General features: G+C 39.8%; 1 protein-coding gene across 1 annotated transcript; it reads left to right on the forward strand.

The window, feature by feature from the left end:
• Nucleotides 1–4,020: 4,020 nt before the first annotated feature.
• LOC110528319 (protransforming growth factor alpha) lies at nt 4,021–16,288 on the forward strand. Its single transcript, XM_021610290.2, has 6 exons — nt 4,021–4,526; nt 6,410–6,574; nt 8,386–8,500; nt 11,479–11,628; nt 12,005–12,114; nt 13,768–16,288. The coding sequence occupies exons 1-6, from the start codon at nt 4,484–4,486 to the stop codon at nt 13,773–13,775; spliced, it is 591 nt and encodes a 196-aa protein (XP_021465965.1). The 5' UTR covers nt 4,021–4,483; the 3' UTR covers nt 13,776–16,288.
• The last annotated feature ends 1,835 nt before the right edge of the window (nt 16,289–18,123 follow it).

Here is an 18,123-nt window from a genome sequence, read left to right on the forward strand (position 1 = left end):
AACCACTTTACAAAATAAAATGCATTCTTATTCCTATACCATTATAACAGAGAATCAGACAAATGATGCAACCCTCTGCCTATTGGCTCTTAGCTTATTCAAGCCTGTCTCAAAATACAATACTGCCCCTTTAAGACAAAAAAAAGCTCTTTATCTGACTTGCTTTTCAAAAAGGTCTAGAAATGTACACACTTTGTGCTTTGTAGAAAGCAATCACTCCCCCATTGCTGACTATAAATGATCTACAACTAGGCTAATAACTCACTAACTAGTAAAGGATATGAACAAATGTCCACACATGGCTTCAGTACATGCAGCTTTGATCTCAAAACAAGCACATCTACTCACCACCACTCATGCTGTGAACACAGTCCAGTTCAAAGTGAATGGCTCAGATCCATATATGGCAATGGTCTATTTGCATATAGGCCTAATGCAAATCTGATTGGTTATGCCACACCAGTCTTTTTAGAGTACTGGCTGAGTCATATGTGTCAATGCAATAGAATCCTACTCCAAAGCGTTCTGCATAGTTTGTTTTGTTTCGGTATGTTGCATTGAACGCTAATATTGCGTTGATTCGATCACAATTTCCACAGTAAAGGGAAACTTTGATAATGTTAACTAAATGGGAACAGGGCCGGTCCTTACATTTTTGCCACCCTAGGAAAGACAAAAAAAATCTGCCTGGGATGTAGCCTACTGAATGCCCATCCATGTGGTAGGCCCACCATTTGTAAAAGAGGCCATTGCATTGGCTTTATTTGTCACACCCTGATCTGTTTCACCTGTCTTGTGCTTGTCTCCACCCCGCTCCTGGTGTTGCCCATTTTCCCCATTATCCCCTGTGCATTTATACCTGTGTTTTCTGTTTGTCTGTTGCCAGTTTGTCTTGTCTCATCAAGCCTACCAGCATTTTTTTCCCATATGCCTGATTCGTGTTAGTTCCTGTTTTCTAGTTCTCCCGGTTTTTGACCATCCTGCCTGCCCTGAGCCTGCTGTTCTGTACCTTTTGACACTGTCCTGGATTACTGACCCCTCCCTGCCCTGACCCTGCCGTTCTGTACTTTACGGACTCTGACCTGGATTACTGACCTCTGCCTGCCCTTGACCTGTTGATTGCCTGCTCCCTGTTTTGTAAATGAACGTTTGTTATTTTGAACTGTCTGCATCTGTGTCTTATCTTGAGGTCTGATATTATTAGTCTTGATTCTTGTGACTAATCAATTTGGCTATTTAAGCTCTGAATATCAGCTAACCAACTTTATCAGACGTTATCGTGAGCCTATTTGCAATGTGTTTACACAGCAGGAAATGCAGAAATATTTTTTCTGTTTTACTATGATAAGCTGGTCAAAAATGTACAGAAACAAACTTGAAACCACTGATCATGACACTTGGGTGAAACTCCTGGACAACAGTTATGATTGTCCATTCCATATTCATTTTTCCTTTACCTGTCTGGTTTTAGGATACGTTGTTTATTAAGCTGACAGCACATGTTTTATTTGATTGGGCGCCATTTTAGGTTAGGGTATTTGATCAGAGAAACCTGCATGATGTTAAGTGTCCATTCAATACATTGCCATACATTTTATCTCCAGCCTGTAACTACAGAAAAGGCTACATACTCTTCTACCATATCCTGTATCTGCTACATGATTCATTTTAGATAAATGAACGGAATGTTGGTGGAGCGTCACAGCAATGCGTCTTTCCAACAGCACCCTGGAGAGGCGCATTGGCAATGGACAAGCAAAATATTTTGTGCACCTGCCTTTGACAAAGTGGGCATTGGTTATCACAGGGCGGCATCAGCGCTCAACTAAAAAGCCCATTATGCCACTGGTTGAGAGAAATTGGCATTGTTTTTGGGTAGAATTACGTGAGGTTTTATGTGTTGTTGTTGGAGGTGCATCTTGAACACTTTAGCTCAGAAAATGCCGCCGCCTAATCCTGCCTAATGAGTGGGCCGGCAGTGAGGGGGAAAACTCTAGAAAGTTGAGTGAAGTTCAATCTCGTGCTTCTCTGCACAGGCTGATATTTCTTCTGAGTGGCAGTCCCCGCACATTTGTGCAGCTTAAATGGAACATTGCCCACTACATAACCTCAAGTGTCAAATAAATGCAGTGTATCAGGGGAATACCATTGTTTAGTGACAAATAGGTTATATTAATTTAACGCTTGTAGGCTATCCATTATCCTGCAGATGGATATGAATGAAAGATTTTGATGTTTACTATTTCAAGACCAACATCCTTTTAATTTGGTTTGGAAATGTAAAAGAACATGCTCTGTATCTGGAGTTTTCTGAGTTTCAAGGTGCATGGGTGTTGTTGGATCAACATAAAGGGAATGTGCTCATTAACCTTTATCAGTTTTATGCTGATTTGTGAGTGTATTAAGTGGAGTGGAGCCAACTGTTATTGCTCTATGGAAGCATAAGTATGCAGTATGCAGACATTGATTCTGTAAAATCTGTCGGCACATATGGGTGCACTAGATGTAGGCTACATACACTGAATAAAAATATAAACGCAACATTCAACAATTTCAATGATTTTACGGAGTCACAGTTCATATAAGGAAATCAGTCAATCAAAATAAATTGAAAAGGCCCTAATCTATGGATTTCACATGACTGGGAATATAGATATGCATCAGTTGGTCAAAAAAGGTAGAGGCGTGGATCAGAAAACCAGTCAGTATCTGGTGTGAGCACCATTTGCCTCATGCAGCGTGACATCTCCTTCGCATAGAGTTGATCACACTGTTGATTGTGGCCTGTTGAATGTTATCCAACTCCTCTTCAATGGCTGTGTGAAGTTTCTGGATCTTGGCGGGTACTGGAACACACTGTCATACACGTCGATTAAGAGTATCCCAAACATGCTCAATGGGTGATATGTCTGGTGAGTATGCTGAAGAACTGGAAAATGTTCAACTTCCAGGAATTGTGTACAGATCCTTGCGACATGGGGCCATGCATTATCATGCTGAGGTGATGGACGAGGATGAATGGTATGACAATGGGCCTCACGATCGCATCACGGTATCTCTGTGCATTCAAATTGCCATCAATAAAACGCAACTGTGTTTGTTGTACGTAGCTTATGCCTGCCCATACTACAGTATAACCCCACCACTACCATGGGACACTGTTCAAAATGTTGACCGCTGCCCACACAAAGCCATACATGTGGTCTGCGGTTGTGAAGCCAGTTGGACGTACTGCTAAATTCTCTAAAATGACATTGGAGGTGGCTTATGGTAGAGAAATGAACATTCAATTATCTGACAACAGCTCTGGTGGACATTCCTGCAGTCAACATGCAAATTGAACGCTCGCTCAAACTTGAGACATCTGTGGCATTGTGTTGTGTTACAAAACGGCACATTTTAGAGTGTCCTTTTATTGGCCCCAGCACAAGGTGCACCTGTGTACTGATCATGCTATTTAATCATCTTCTTGATATGCCACACCTGTCAGGTGGATGGATTATCTTGGCAAAGGAGAAATGCTCACTAACAAGGATGCAAACAATTATGTGCACAAAATTTGAGAGAAATACGCTTTCTCTATGGGATCTTTTATTTCAGCTCATGAAACATGGGGTCAACACTTTACATGTTGCATTTATATTTTTGTTCAGTATAACTGCCCATATAAAAGCCACCACCAAATTGAAATATGAAAGCCAGTCATTTGAAGATTGAGTTATAATTACAAGATTCTTGTGATAAGTTTAATTTTACTCTAAAACATTCCCAGAGAGAGCAAAGACAGAATGATATTGAATAATCACTCGCTCTTTCTTAATTCAATTCAAAAGTGAAATAAACAATTAACAGTAAACATTACTCACAAAAGTGTCAAAGGAATAGATACATTTCAAAGATTAAATTATGGCTATGTACAGTGTTGTAACAATGTGCAAGTAGTAGAGTACGAAAGGGAAAAATATATATATATATATATTTATCACTATCTCACGCCGCTCTCTCTCTCTCTCCAATTACATGTGTCCCATGATAGAGCTCCTCAGGGGACGCTACTGACAAGATTACGTGTGCCGTGCGTGAAAGGGTTTATTTCGACAGGAGAAGAGTGGAATTGTTTAGGGCATGGACTTAACGTCTCCGTTTAAATGTAATAAATATGAATCGAAACGAAGTATTTGAAGACTTGTTGGTTGATACACTTTAATGATGACATATCAGGCACGTCAACTCAGTTTGCACATGGCATTGGACAATAATGAAGTTGCTGAATAGCGACGCACTTGCATTGTTTGAGAAATTTCTGAAGAACGTCAGTTAGTAGCCTATAGTGGAGAAGCAGAAAGGTTTTTTTTACATTTAATTTTAGACGAATACATTTCTCTCGCCTGACGGATGCGTGCGTAGGCCTACACAAATATTTATGGAATTGAGCAGAGAACATTCGAATTTCGGAGGATTATCTTGATAGACAACCTTCATCATGATGAATCGGGCTTTCTGGGATGCGATATTTCTCATTACTGGTGAGTTCAATGAAAAAAAAAAAAAACAGTTGGTAAAATATTTTAAGGTGTAAAATGTTAAATATAAAATGGATTTGAGTAAATTTGAATTTGCTATACCATAAGGGAAAAGGTCCTTATTATTTCCTAATAAACTAGCTTTGCTTCTGTAGACCATTTTCCTTACAAATACAATTCCTTTCAAATAAAACCTCAACCAGAGGTCCCTGAAAAAGCAGGGAGAAACGACAATTGTAAATACAAAATATTAACAGTAACCTCTTATCTCAATATTTTCGTGGGCATCAGAAAGGACAAAGTTGATACTCCAGGCCTATATAGCCTAACCTAGCCTACTCATACGCTGGGAATTTGGTTTCCAGGTTTGATTGAATATGGCTCCAATTTGTGAATTCTAACCATTTTTATGGCTATCCCTCAGGGTCAGTGACATTTCACCTTTTCTATGAGAAAAAAGATGGTTGGCCGACCAATGAGCCACTGTTGATGTTTGATGTAGCATGCGTTAACTGTCAGTTCAGACCTATTCATAGGTTTCTAATGGCCTCGTCCTTTTAGTAGGGAGGGAATACTTGACCCTGCTACTGTTATTGGTTGTTCAGTTACACTGGCTTGTGTACAAAATATAGCTCTATTCCCTACACAGTGTACTCATTTTGACCAGGGGTCTTAGGGCTTGGGTTAAAAGTAGTGCACTATGTAGAGAATAGGGTGCCATTGGGGACAATCACTACCTTGACACAGCATTCATTTGCCCTCTCCATTTCTGGACTTTGTACCTTGTTGCGTGCACAGTGTCCTTAGCAAGATCACAGGGATGTCACCCATTTAACTGACGCTCAGTATTTTTAAAATTGGTTTCTTTTATTTTTAACCATCATTTGAATTCTCAGAAAGGGAAGAGCTTGCAAGAAAATGGCCCTTCCTGAAACCCTTATGACAGACTGCAACCATCTATTATCTATCTGAGCAGTATGGTGATGGCTAATTTGATACTCAGCATTTTTATTGTCTGAGTGGCGCAGCGGTCTAAGGCACTGCATCTCAGTGTCGTCACTACAGGCCATGGTTTGATTCCAGGCTGTATCACAACCGGCCGTGATTGACAACAAGATGGCGCCGAAGAACATGGCTGACGTTTTACATTCTCCCAACCAATTGTGCTATTTTGTTAGTTTTTTTGTGTTTTTATTTTTTTAACTCATTGTGCACATAATGTTGCTCTTATGACTGAAAATAATTTATTCTTGAACTGCACTGTTGGTTAAGGGCTTGTAAGTTGTATTTGGCGCATGTGACAAATAAAGTTTGATTTTGATTGGGAGTCCCATAGAGCGGCGCACAATTTGCTCAGCGTCGTTAGGGTTTGGCTGGGGTAGGCCGTCATTCTAAGTAAGAGTTTGTTCTTAACTGACTTGCCTAGTTAAATAAAGGTTCAATAAAAAAAATGCCTTTCTCCATATCACTGAATAACAGTGAATACTTACAGTATTCTAATTGTGTGATCTCTCTCCCAAGACCTGTCTATATTAAGACTATCCCAGCTTAGACCTATTATAGACCCATTGTAGTGTGTTCATCCTATTGCCACTCTTGGACTACTCAACTGGTAAGAGGAGCTCCAAACATAATGATAAATGTGAGCGGTATGAGTACAGAACATGCCTCAGCATGCAATCCACAATGAGCCCAGTGCAAAAAATCTTGTGTTCCAAGTGGGAGATTAGTTATACTTTAAGAGCAACAAGTAATCTGGAGACGGCCTGTTTCCTGATTGTCAACTATTAAAGCCAACTGGAATTTTGTTCGTTTTTCACTGATCACTCTTGACATTATTACTGATGTATGTACTTTATCATTTCATAATCTGTTTCTTCCAATAGGTTCGCTCTTTACATATGGAACAGGCCAGGATAATTCCACTATTGCTACTAATTCTACAATGACCACCACACCTCCCGTAACTACCACCACTACCACTGTAAATGTTACTACCTCTTCTACTACCACCACCAGTATCACCACTACAACCACCATTCCAGTGAAAAGTATGTATTTGTGTGTGTGTGTGTGTGTTTTGTCTTTGTGTGTGTGGATGTGCAGGTGACTGCACACACACATTTTATAAATGCCTTTATTAAACCTCTCTACAGGGTGCTCCAGAGAATTGTTCACCTCTTCAGACTCATTAACTGGTGCCAATGGTAATTCAAGGCTTTTCTAGTGAAGAGTCAGATGGCAACAGAGAATGTATTTCAAAAGTGGACACATACTAAGCTACACATGAATTAATTGGTTTATTTTTTTCATAAATCTAGTTTCTCAGCCTGGATAGAATGTAGCAAAAAAAATTATCAAGTAGCCTAAATCCCAGGTTAGCAACTATCACATTTCCGCCATTATCTGTGAGGCACCATTTAAAATCCAGAAATGACTAATTTCCGTTCCTCCTAAATGTTATCCTCGACTGACTGCCAAAATCACATGAAGAGAGAGATGGACTGTATCCCAAATAGTGCACTATGTAGGGAATAGGGTTCCATGTTTGACCAGAGCCCTATGGTCCCTGGTCAAAAATAGTGCACTATAGTGAATAGGGTACAATTTGGGACTCTGCTAGAGAGGGGCTGAGGGGTAGCTGGGGCAGATGCCTCAGGGAAGAACAGAGAGCTTTATACAGACTCTGAAAGAGAGAGGGGAGAAAGGACAATGCATGTAGGCTGGAATCCAACCAGCTATTTACTAATGGAATGGAGTGTGTTACGGTCGGCTGTACTGCAGCAGTCTGTCTGTTCATCCTCTCTCTCTTTCTCACTTACTCCCTCTCTTCCTCCCTCTCTGAATGCCACATTGTGACATCTGTTTTGGCTGCCCGAGAAAAGATACTCAGACTTTTGTTTGGGCCAGTCAGGTTGGAATTTGAAACCCTGACTGTATAGTTGATGAGTAAGAAATTTGTCCAGACACAAAAATGTGGTTACCGTGTTCTTCCTGAGTTCTGACCTCTTCAGCTCATCCCAATGTTAATTTATTTCAGAAGATGAATTATGTTATTCTAGCCATAATAAATCAAGTTTGATTGGATGTAAAGGGTAGAGGAGAGAGGCTGTGTCTGAAAAGCTTACTAGCTGTCAAATCCTTGTCTCCTCTTTCCTTGTTTCCTGAATTCCTCTCAAAGCTCAATAGAGTAGAGCTCGGAAGGAGGGACCTTTTGATCCACTCCATAAGGAGGAAGCAAGGACGTGATGGCTAGTAATCTTTTCAGACACAACCATGGAGTGAAAAGGGTGAGCGTTTTACTTCCTGGCTTCAGGGATGTGCTTTCTCCAGACCTCTAATGGGTTTGATGATGGACAGATGTTTTGTTTGCTGTGTCGTGGCACTGGGGATTTGACATGGGGTTAGACTTGTCCCTTGGAGGGCCCTGTCCCTGACATAAGCCATGACAACCCCAGTCACTCAGCGATGTAACAAAAGGCTTAGAATAAGTTTCCTCTGCCTCAGGAACTTCCCCAACTGGAGGCATGGGATGGAGGCGTGGGAGTAGATTTTGACATTGTTGTCCAAGAATTAAGTTATTTTAGATCTATGACACTGACTGACCTATGGAGTTTTGTTAAGGCGTATGGCCAGGTTATTGGGCTCTTTTGCAGTGTAATCCTACAAAGAGAGAAACGGCATGTTGGAGGGGATCAGTTTGAGCAAAGCTAAGTGCAGAATTTCTAATCTTCATCACATATTGAGTAGTTATTTGGAATACAAGGTGATTTATAAATCATTGAGTACGTGCAATCTGACTGCAATCCAGTTGCACAATGTTTTAGAAATACCCTTAAATGTCATTCTTTCTCTCTGTCAGAGTTTGTTGCAGCAGCTGTTCGATCCCACTTCGATGACTGTCCTGACTCCCACAGCCACTTCTGTTTCCATGGCACCTGTCGTTTCTTGATTCTGGAGGAGACACCCGCATGTGTGTAAGTTCAACTTCTCTTTCTCTCTCGCTGATACACGCACCCACATAGTTGAAATAAGGCTACGTCCCACAGTAAGGGATTGTCGTCATTATTTCAAAATCAGGTGAATCATCATTGTGTTACTCAGTCTGTATGGGAAATTGTTCTTCGATAATGAACTTGTGACCTGTCACAAGTAAACTGTAAAAGGTTAGCATATGTTGTAATTATTTTATTTTGAGTGGTCACCAGTTAGTAGGATTTATGGAGAGTTTGTTGGGCAAGCCACCCAGTTTTAGGTCTGTCTGTGACATCCAATTGCTTATCCCAGTTACTAATAATCATGTACCCATTAAGAAAATGACTAAAACTGTTACATCCCTGTGGATTGATAAGTAATTGAGAAATTGTATGGTTGAGAGGGATGAGGCAAAGGGAATGGCAATTTAAGTCTGGCTGCACAACTGCTTGGCAAACGTACTGCAAATTGAGAAATCATGAGACTAAACTGAATAAAAAGAAGAAGAAACTACACTATGAAACAAAGATAAATGCCAAAGAATGATAGTAAAAATCTTTGGAGCACCTTAAATGAAATTGTGAAAAAACGCAAACTCAGCTCTTCCATTCATTAAATCAGATGGCTCATTCATTACAAAACCCACTGATATTGCCAACTACTTTAATGTTTTTTTCATTGGCAAGATTAGCAAACTTGGGCATGATATGCCATCAGCAAATGCTGACACTACACATCCAAGTATATCTGACCAAATTATGGAAGACAAGAATTGTAATTTTGAAATCTATAAAGTGAGTGTGGAAGAGGGGGTAAAACGTATTATCTATCAACGATGACAAGCCACCTGGGTCTGACAACTTGGATGGAAAATTACAGAGGAAAAGTGTGCGCCCTCGGGCCTGGAGGAAAGCTAAAGTCATTCCTCTACCTAAGAATAGTAAAGCCCCCTTTACTGGCTCAAATAGCTGACAAATCAGCCTGTTACCAACCCTTAGTAAAGTTTTGGAGAAAATGGTGTTTGACCAGATACAATGCTATTTTACAGTAAACAAATTGACAACAGTCTTTCAGCACGCTTATAGGGAAGGACATTTAACAAGCACAGAACTTACATAAATGACTGATTGGCTGAGTGAAATTGACGATAAAAAGATTGGGGGGCTGTTTTGTTCAGACTTCAGTGTGGCTTTTGACATTATCGATCATAGTCTGCTGCTGGAAAAACATATGTGTTATTGCTTTACATCCCCTGCTATATTGTGTATAAAGAGTTACCTGTCTAACAGAACAGAGGGCGTGGAAGCTTCTCCAACATAATCCAGGTAGAATCAGGAATTCCCCAGGGCAGCTGTCTAGGCCAATCTTTACTAACGACAGTGTGTCTATGTATGCGGTGTATGAGTAAAGCCAGTGTGTCTATGTATGTAGATGACTCAACACTATACACATCAGCCACTACAGCAACTGAAATGACTGCAACACTTAACAAAGAGCTGCAGTTAGTTTCAGAATGGGTGGCAAGGAATAAGTTATTCCTAAATATTTAAAAAACTAAAAGCATTGTATTTGTGACTAATCATTCACTAAACTCTACTAAATCTTGTAATAAATAATGTGGAAATTGAGCAAGTTGAGATGACTAAACTGCTTGGAGTAACCCTAGATTGTAAACTGTCATGGTCAAAACATATTGATGCAGTAGTAGCTAAGATGGGGATAAGTCTGTCCATAATAAAGTGCTGCTCTACCTTCTTAACAACACAATCAACAAGGCAGGTCCTAGTTTTGTCACTCTTGGACTACTGTTCAGTCGTGTGGTCAGGTGCCACAGAGGGACTCAGGAAAATTGCAATTGGCTCAGAACATGAGTCAATCTCTCTCTCGCATGTCAATCTCTCCTGGCTCAAAGTAGAGGAGAGATTGACTTCATCACTACTTGTATTAGTGAGAGGTATTGACATGTTGAAAGCACCGAGCTGTCTGTTTAAACAACTAGCACACAGCTCAGACACCCATGTATACCCCACAAGACATGCCACCAGAGGTCTCTTCACAGTCCCCAAATTCAGAACAGACTGGGATGCACACAGTACCACATAGAACCATGACCATATAGGACTCTATTTCACATCAGGTAACTGATGCAAGCAGTAGAATAAGATTTTTATAAAAATGAAAATTACACCTTATGGAACAGCGGGGACTGTGAAGCAACACACACATAGGCACAGACATATGCATGTATATACACACACGATAACATACACACACGTACACATTTTGTGTTGTAGATAGTGGAGTATCGACCTCAGGGCTCACACTTAGTGTGTTGTGAATTCTGTAATTAATGTATTGTCATGCTTTTCTAAAATTGTTTAACTGCCTTAATTTTACTGGACCCCAGAAAGAGTTAATTGGGATCCATAATAAATACAAATGCATCCAAAGTGTGTTTAGGATCTGTTCTGTCAGTGCTATGTTTGTACACTGATTCACTGCAGTTCGTAGAGCTGGTCTGATCATGATACGAATTTCACTGGCCTATGGAATTGGAGCGCGACAGTTCACTTCTCACTGAGTGAGATGAGCAGAAAAGGGAATTCCGTCCAGGGTTAGGCTCTTTGACCTAAACCCTTTACTAAAATGCTCTTTAGTAGCGACCTCTTGAGACACTTTATGGCATGTTCATAATACGAAGGGTATTGTATGGGTAGCAATATGATGCAAAATAGTTTTGCAGACTGAACTATTCTTTCTGAAACGTAGGGCTAATAGTTCTACTTACCTGTTCTACTTCATTAATCTCTACCTCTATTAGTCTCTTCCATAGAGATACAATATATTTATAGATGTTATATTTAATGCTGTGGTCTCTCCATTGCAAATGGAGTCAGTGAGTTTGTCAAACAGCCTTGAAGGATCAAGTCCATGCTGCTGTATGAAGTTTTACGTCCTTTCTCCACTTCATGTTTGACAGGTGTCACCAAGGCTTCGTAGGGATGCGATGTGAGCATGCTGACCTGCTAGCTGTGGTAGCCACCAATCACAGGCAACAGACAGTTGCCACGGTGCTAGTTCTGTGTGTGATTGGTTGCGTCTTGACGATGCTGCTCTGCACCCTTTTACAGTAAGTACATGATGTCTGCTTAATAGGAAAATCTCTCCGTGACTTATCCCATTTACTGAAATGGCATATCATAAAGACAACTACGTGGTTGATTAACCAACCACACTGTGCTTAACCAACCACACTGTGATTCTGCTCAATGAACTGTCCACAAGAGAACAGCAATCTCCCTCTGACACTGCCCATTCACTGAGCCTACATACCTTGTGTAGACATCTGCGTCATTACACTGTGATTAACCAAACATACTGCACATGCTACCATGATGAGTTTGTCCATGAAGTAAGATTAAAAACCCTCCACTGGTCTTTAGAAGGTAATTTGGTGTGTTGACCTGAAATCATTCGTCATGAAGAGTTTGTCCTCTCTCTCCCAGTTGCTGGTGGAGGCGGGACGGTTTGGGGCGGAGGCACAGACTCCACTGTGCCCCAGAGAAACAAGGCAGTATGCTGAAGGGCCGAGGGTCCTGCTGTCACTCTGAAAGTGGTACAGACTTCAACTTGTTTTTCATTTTGTACTTTTACCTAGTTTTGTCTTTTGTCTGTTTCACATTCCCAACTGTTATCATGTTTGAAATGTGAAACTACAGGGTTTCTAATTATGGTAATCGGTATGGGGTATTTTTGTAATCAACTGGAAAGGGTAGATGGCTATGAGCCTTAGAGTTCGGTTTAATGGCCTACTGTGTCCAATCTGCTGAAGCATACTGAACCTTTCTCTGTGCGTATAGGACCCATCTGGTTTGATCATGACCGTATTAAAGGCTCACACGGTGTATGGGAACCATTGAGGTGTTGCTGACACTGCTGTAGCTAATTTATGTTTCTTGTCCTTTACATCCATAGACATGTAGAACTCTCACTTGAGGTCTCTACTCTAGCTCCCACACAGGGTTATGAGAACACTATACTGAGAAAATTGTTATGCCCATATTAGAACAGGGTTCTCTATAGACTATGCTATTAAGGCTATGCTTACTACTGTACTCTGTCTCATGCTGTATGAACTTTGAATGTTCTTGACTCGTGTTTTGGGGAAGTCCACACTAACAACATTATCATCACACCCAGACCGCAATGTCAATCAAATTATAAACCACCTTCCTCCATAGATATACTGTACTGTAGTTAGATGCTTGAAAGACTCCGGTCTTCTCAGTGGCCTCTCTTACCCAGCAGTGGCATGCTATGGGTCTATCTGATGGTTATGCAAACCCAGGACCAATATTTCCTTATGTAAGTTTCCTATATCATGTAGAAATTTGACTTCATCTGAAACACAATTTTAGAATATAATCAAATAAAATAAAATGTTATTTGTCACATACACATGGTTAGCAGATGTTAATGCGAGTGAAGCGAAATGCTTGTGCTTCTAGTTCCGACAATGCAGTAATAACCAACAAGTAATCTAGCTAACAATTCCAAAACTACTACCTTATAGACACAAGTGTAAGGGGATAAAGAATATGTACATAAAGATATATGAATGAGTGATGGTACAGAGCGGCATAGGCAAGATACAGTAGATGGTATTGAGTGCAGTATATACATATGAGATGAGTATGTAAACAAAGTGGCATAGTTAAAGTGGCTAGTGATACATGTATTACATAAAGATGCAGTAGATGATATAGAGTACAGTGTATACATATACATATGAGATGAATAATGTAGGGTATGTAAACATTATATTAGGTAGCATTGTTTAAAGTGGCTAGTGATATATTTTACATAATTTCCCATCAATTCCCATAAGGTACTTTTCTGATGTAATTGAATGACATGTTCTGTTTCTACTTTGTCCTCACATCCCTTATTCACAAGGTACCATTGGGATTGTGTTTTGTTGTTTTTAGGTGGCCTAGACTACAGACTTTATCTTTGTTTGGTGGGATAGTGTGTTTTTATTGTAGTCCAGATCAGGGGTTATACACACAATGGTTGGAAACTCATCTCTCATTTAAAACAGCGATCAGACAATTCTCATGGACTTGTCTTCAAACCTTAGTGCATAGAATAGACTGTAGTGACTTTGAGCATGACTTCTGAGTCTCCATACCACATTGTCCTTTTTACAAAATGGGTTGATATGGCTATCTGATTTCCTTGTTTTTTTTATCTTATAATTTCCCCTCAGTGGTGTAAGAGAAGAACTCCTGCTTGGAACGCCAGGGATTTTCATGATGGGCTGCCTTCTCTCTTCCTCTGTCTATTCAATCCTAAAGACTGCTGGGACATATGGATCATACCTAAGATGGGCATCAGACACCTGGCTAATAACATCCTCATAAGACTGAGAGGGAGTAGAGACCCCCTCTATCTCTATTACCAGACCAAGGGAGGCCCATTTGATGTGAGAGTTTCATGTCCTTTCAGAACCTCCGCACACTTGGAATACTGTGATCTCACTACTGTTTTAATGCATGGAGGAGAAGAGATGGGAACTGACCGGTCAGAAATACCAAATTCTCCAGGAACAACTCTCTGGAACTGGACTCCTGAACAGATACCCTCTAAATTGTGAGCGCTTAGTGTGACATCATCACTGTAAAGATGATGAAGTCAAGGACATGACCAGGAACATGCTGGACATAAGAGAAATACTTTTGACAACTTGGTGTCCTGTGGGGTTTTTGGCGCATGAAAGCAACTATTTCAGATTTCGATTTGAGGTATAACTTTGTTTTATTCACTCAAACTCAGAGGAACTCAAAATTCTTCAATTTTTGTCTTTTAAGAAGCTAAACACAAGCTAAAAACACAATGAACAATTGTTTCATCAAAACTTAAAGCGCACAGAGATTTAGGTGGGGCAAGAACATTTTAGTTTCTGTTTTAAGCAAGGGATATTGACATACCTCACCTGACAAAAATGGGAGATTGCTACTGGGACTCTTTAACCCCACTGTGGATTAAGGACCAATGGTGGGACTTGGACATAGATATGGGAGAAATTAAATGCATGCAAAAAAGTAGATATAAGAGGACTGTATAGTTTCCAAAAACATTGCCAACCTATAGTCCCTTATTAACTTATCTCCCACCATGTATCATTATTCCTGATATGCCCCTCTTTCTATGAGTGTGCACATTGCATTGTACCTCAGATATTGTAGTGTTGTTTGTTTCTTTCCATTCCTGAACAAAACATGCATTACATTTTCCTCTGCCTCAGAGGTTTGAGTGAGTGATGCACATACAAACAGACGTTGTGTTCTAGCACTTGTTTTATGCACATATGTTACTGGGAGCATTGTATGCATGAGATTCTTATCATGACCTATTCTAGATGTACACTTCATTGTATAGTAATGTTTTCTTGTGGTACACGTCATAGCAAGCTTGCTCACGATTGCATAGCACACTTCTGCACTTAGGTTTCTGTTACTTCACATGTGAGAGATGCCAAATGCACCTGAAGATCTTACATGTCTGATAGAGCACAGAAAGACTCATGCGACAAGCGTCAGTTCTGGGTAATAACACTGTAACAGAATGATTGAGACTCAGATATTTCACATTAAAATATATGTAAAGTAAAAAACAATCATTGCAAAGTTAAACAAACCATGCAGTTATATGCACAGATCTACTTTGAACAATGTTACAAAAACATATTTAATTGAAGGACAGTGCAGATGCAAAGTTTGGTAACAGAAGGATAGTTTGTGCTGTTTGTGCCATCATTCTTTTACCAAACTTTGTATCTGCACTGTTCTTCAATGTATTTATTTGTATGTCAAAGTAGTCCTTGTGCATAGTTGTATGGTTTAACTTTGCAAACAGTTTTTTGTTTGACATACATTTAAAGTGAAACCTCTGTCCCAGCATCACTGTTACCATGGAATTGCCCTTCTATAGGGTGCATCCAGCCCTGTTTCTATTTATGAAACATATTAGACAGCACAGCGTTTGTATTTATTGCACACCACAAATATGCACAAAACACAGCTTTTAGCTGGAATGACTTGTTTATTAACTGGAAATTGTGCAACACTTTTTATAGAGCATAATTTTTAGAAGCTGTTAAAACCACACTTTACAGATATGGTACAATAGATGTCTGAATAAGAAAATATGGTGGAAGTAGAGCGCTGAAGCGTATGAATGGCAATTTTTGTACAGTATTGGACAAATGAATTGCTGAAAAACAAATACTTGGGGAAAAGAAAGTTGTATGGAGACCTGCTTTATATTTATTTATACATGTATATATTTAATTCAGACATTTTGTCTATGATTATTATACCATAAGCCTACCATTTGGTGGAAATGGAAAGCAGCCTAAAACCAAATTTTGAAGTAAATAAATGTTTGGAGCTTTCAAGTGTATTAAAAATTTGCAAAAGATGGTGAAAGAGAATTGAAGTAGGAGGGGTAAGCATGGAAAACACACCTACTGAACAATGTAAAGTTGTAAACTATACAAATGAAATATAATCTGTGTACTCTCATGTTTTCATTTGAAGAGAATAAGGATCATGGACTATACAGTATTAACTTCAGACTTGACCTTGTCAATGATTAACCTCTTGGATGTTCATCAACAGTACAACTGTACTGGATATTTTCGTTGGAACTAACCAGTTGTATGATGATGTAATGTCCTTGACTTATGTTTTTTTTCTTTTTCAATGAAGACTGAAATTTGTGAAGGTGGCTGTCTCCCTGCTGTTTTCTGTTGCTCAGTAACATAGCAAGATGTCTACTCGCTAACAGAGGAGAAAGGGTCAATAATGAGAAGCTAGTGGATTGTTGGAACACAGTGTAGACTTACACCTGTCTATATGACCCACTTTTTGATCCTCACTTGACTTTCTCTCTTCCTCCATACTCTATCCATTGCGTGCCGCTACTTTCACCTCTCCTCTTACGGCAGTTGCCCTCTTTATTTAGAGCTCTGTCCACCCCCCCTTTCTACTGAATATTTTAAAAGGCAGAATAAATGAAAAAAAAACTCTAAACAAAACCTCAGGCACAATTGGGGAATAAAGAGCCTCGGTCCTGAGTGCTTTTTTTTTTAGCTGAGGGAAGGAAAGGTTTTATTCTATTTACTTCCATGGCTATTTGTTTGCTTGTTCCTTGTTGAGTGAGAGTAGATGTCGCTACAAGAAAAAAAAGAAACTGTGTCTGTACTTGTTAAGTGCATGAGTATAGCCTGTGTGACGTTGACTCACTATCTCCATTCATTTGGCTTTTTCAGTTGCAGATGTCTTTTGCTTGACCACCACCACCACTCGTATCCATCTTTTGCTCTACCCTTCCTGTTTCTCCCTCCACGTGCTTCGTTTCCCAATCCCATTATGTTAACAATTGGATTTGTGTGGAGTCCTTAAGAGCCGTTTGGCTGAGCTACTAAACCCAGCTTTGAATTAAGAAGCTCTTTTGGGGTATCCCTCCCTATGGATACCACTGGAGGCTGGTTGCTATTTAATTGGTGAGGATGGACTCATTCCAATGGCTGGAATGGAATGATATCAAACACATGGTTTCCACGTGGTTGATACCATTCCATTCACTCTCTTCCAGCCCTTATTATGAGCCGTCCTCCCCTCGGCAGCCTCCTGTGATAGATGCACAAAAGGCTTACTGTGTGTTGGAGAGGAAGAATGGATAGAAAGAGGAGGATGATCAGATGGAGGAAAAGGGGAAAAACCTAAAGCCAAGCTCCAGTTCAGCTGTTATGGCCCTATAATGGAGACGATGATTTTGCCTAAAGCTCTTTGGTGCCACTCAGGGCCATCTTTTTCTTTTGGTGTTGGTTTTGAACTTCTGACCATCCTCTCTGATCCTAACCCAACATTCCCAGCATCTGCCTTGGCGCAGATGGCAAGGCTAGGCTTGGAATAACAGTATTAGGGTTAAGTGAGCAAGCTCCAACTCCCCCGCCTAGCTGTCCATCCTCCCAGCCCGATGTTCCCTCTCTCCCCCTCTGATATAATCGCTGATTGTGCTCATACACATCATCATGATCTCTGCACTCAACATGTATGTAAACGCAGGCACTATTCAATGGGATATTTCTTTGTAAAAAGGGATCTATTGTTTCCGCAGTAATGGCCTAACTCTTCCGTTTCCGCATTCACTTATCTCTTCCATTGACGCAGTGCATGGTTATGTCGTGTCTTTGGCATCATTAAATTGAATACTTATTTTATCAAATAAATTCTCTGTAATTATTATTACGTGATTAAACTAAGCATGTAAATATAACTAACTAGGAAGTATGGGCACCAAAGAAAATCTTCAGATTACAAAGTTATAATTTTCCTAATAACTCTTCAGATATTTTAATATCTGATCAATTAGTCTAATTAATGAATTATTCTTTACCTCATGTTAGTCTCATTCCAAACGTCGTAAATTGTTGGTTATCTGCATGAACCCAGCCTCTAATATGATTCATCCATACATCAATTGTCTTAATCATTTATTTACTAACTAAATAAATCATCACAAATGCATAAACGAACAGATATGGTTACAAGGAAAT

The sequence above is a fragment of the Oncorhynchus mykiss genome, chromosome 7 (assembly GCF_013265735.2).
Source record: "Oncorhynchus mykiss isolate Arlee chromosome 7, USDA_OmykA_1.1, whole genome shotgun sequence".
NCBI classification, from domain to species: domain Eukaryota; kingdom Metazoa; phylum Chordata; class Actinopteri; order Salmoniformes; family Salmonidae; genus Oncorhynchus; species Oncorhynchus mykiss.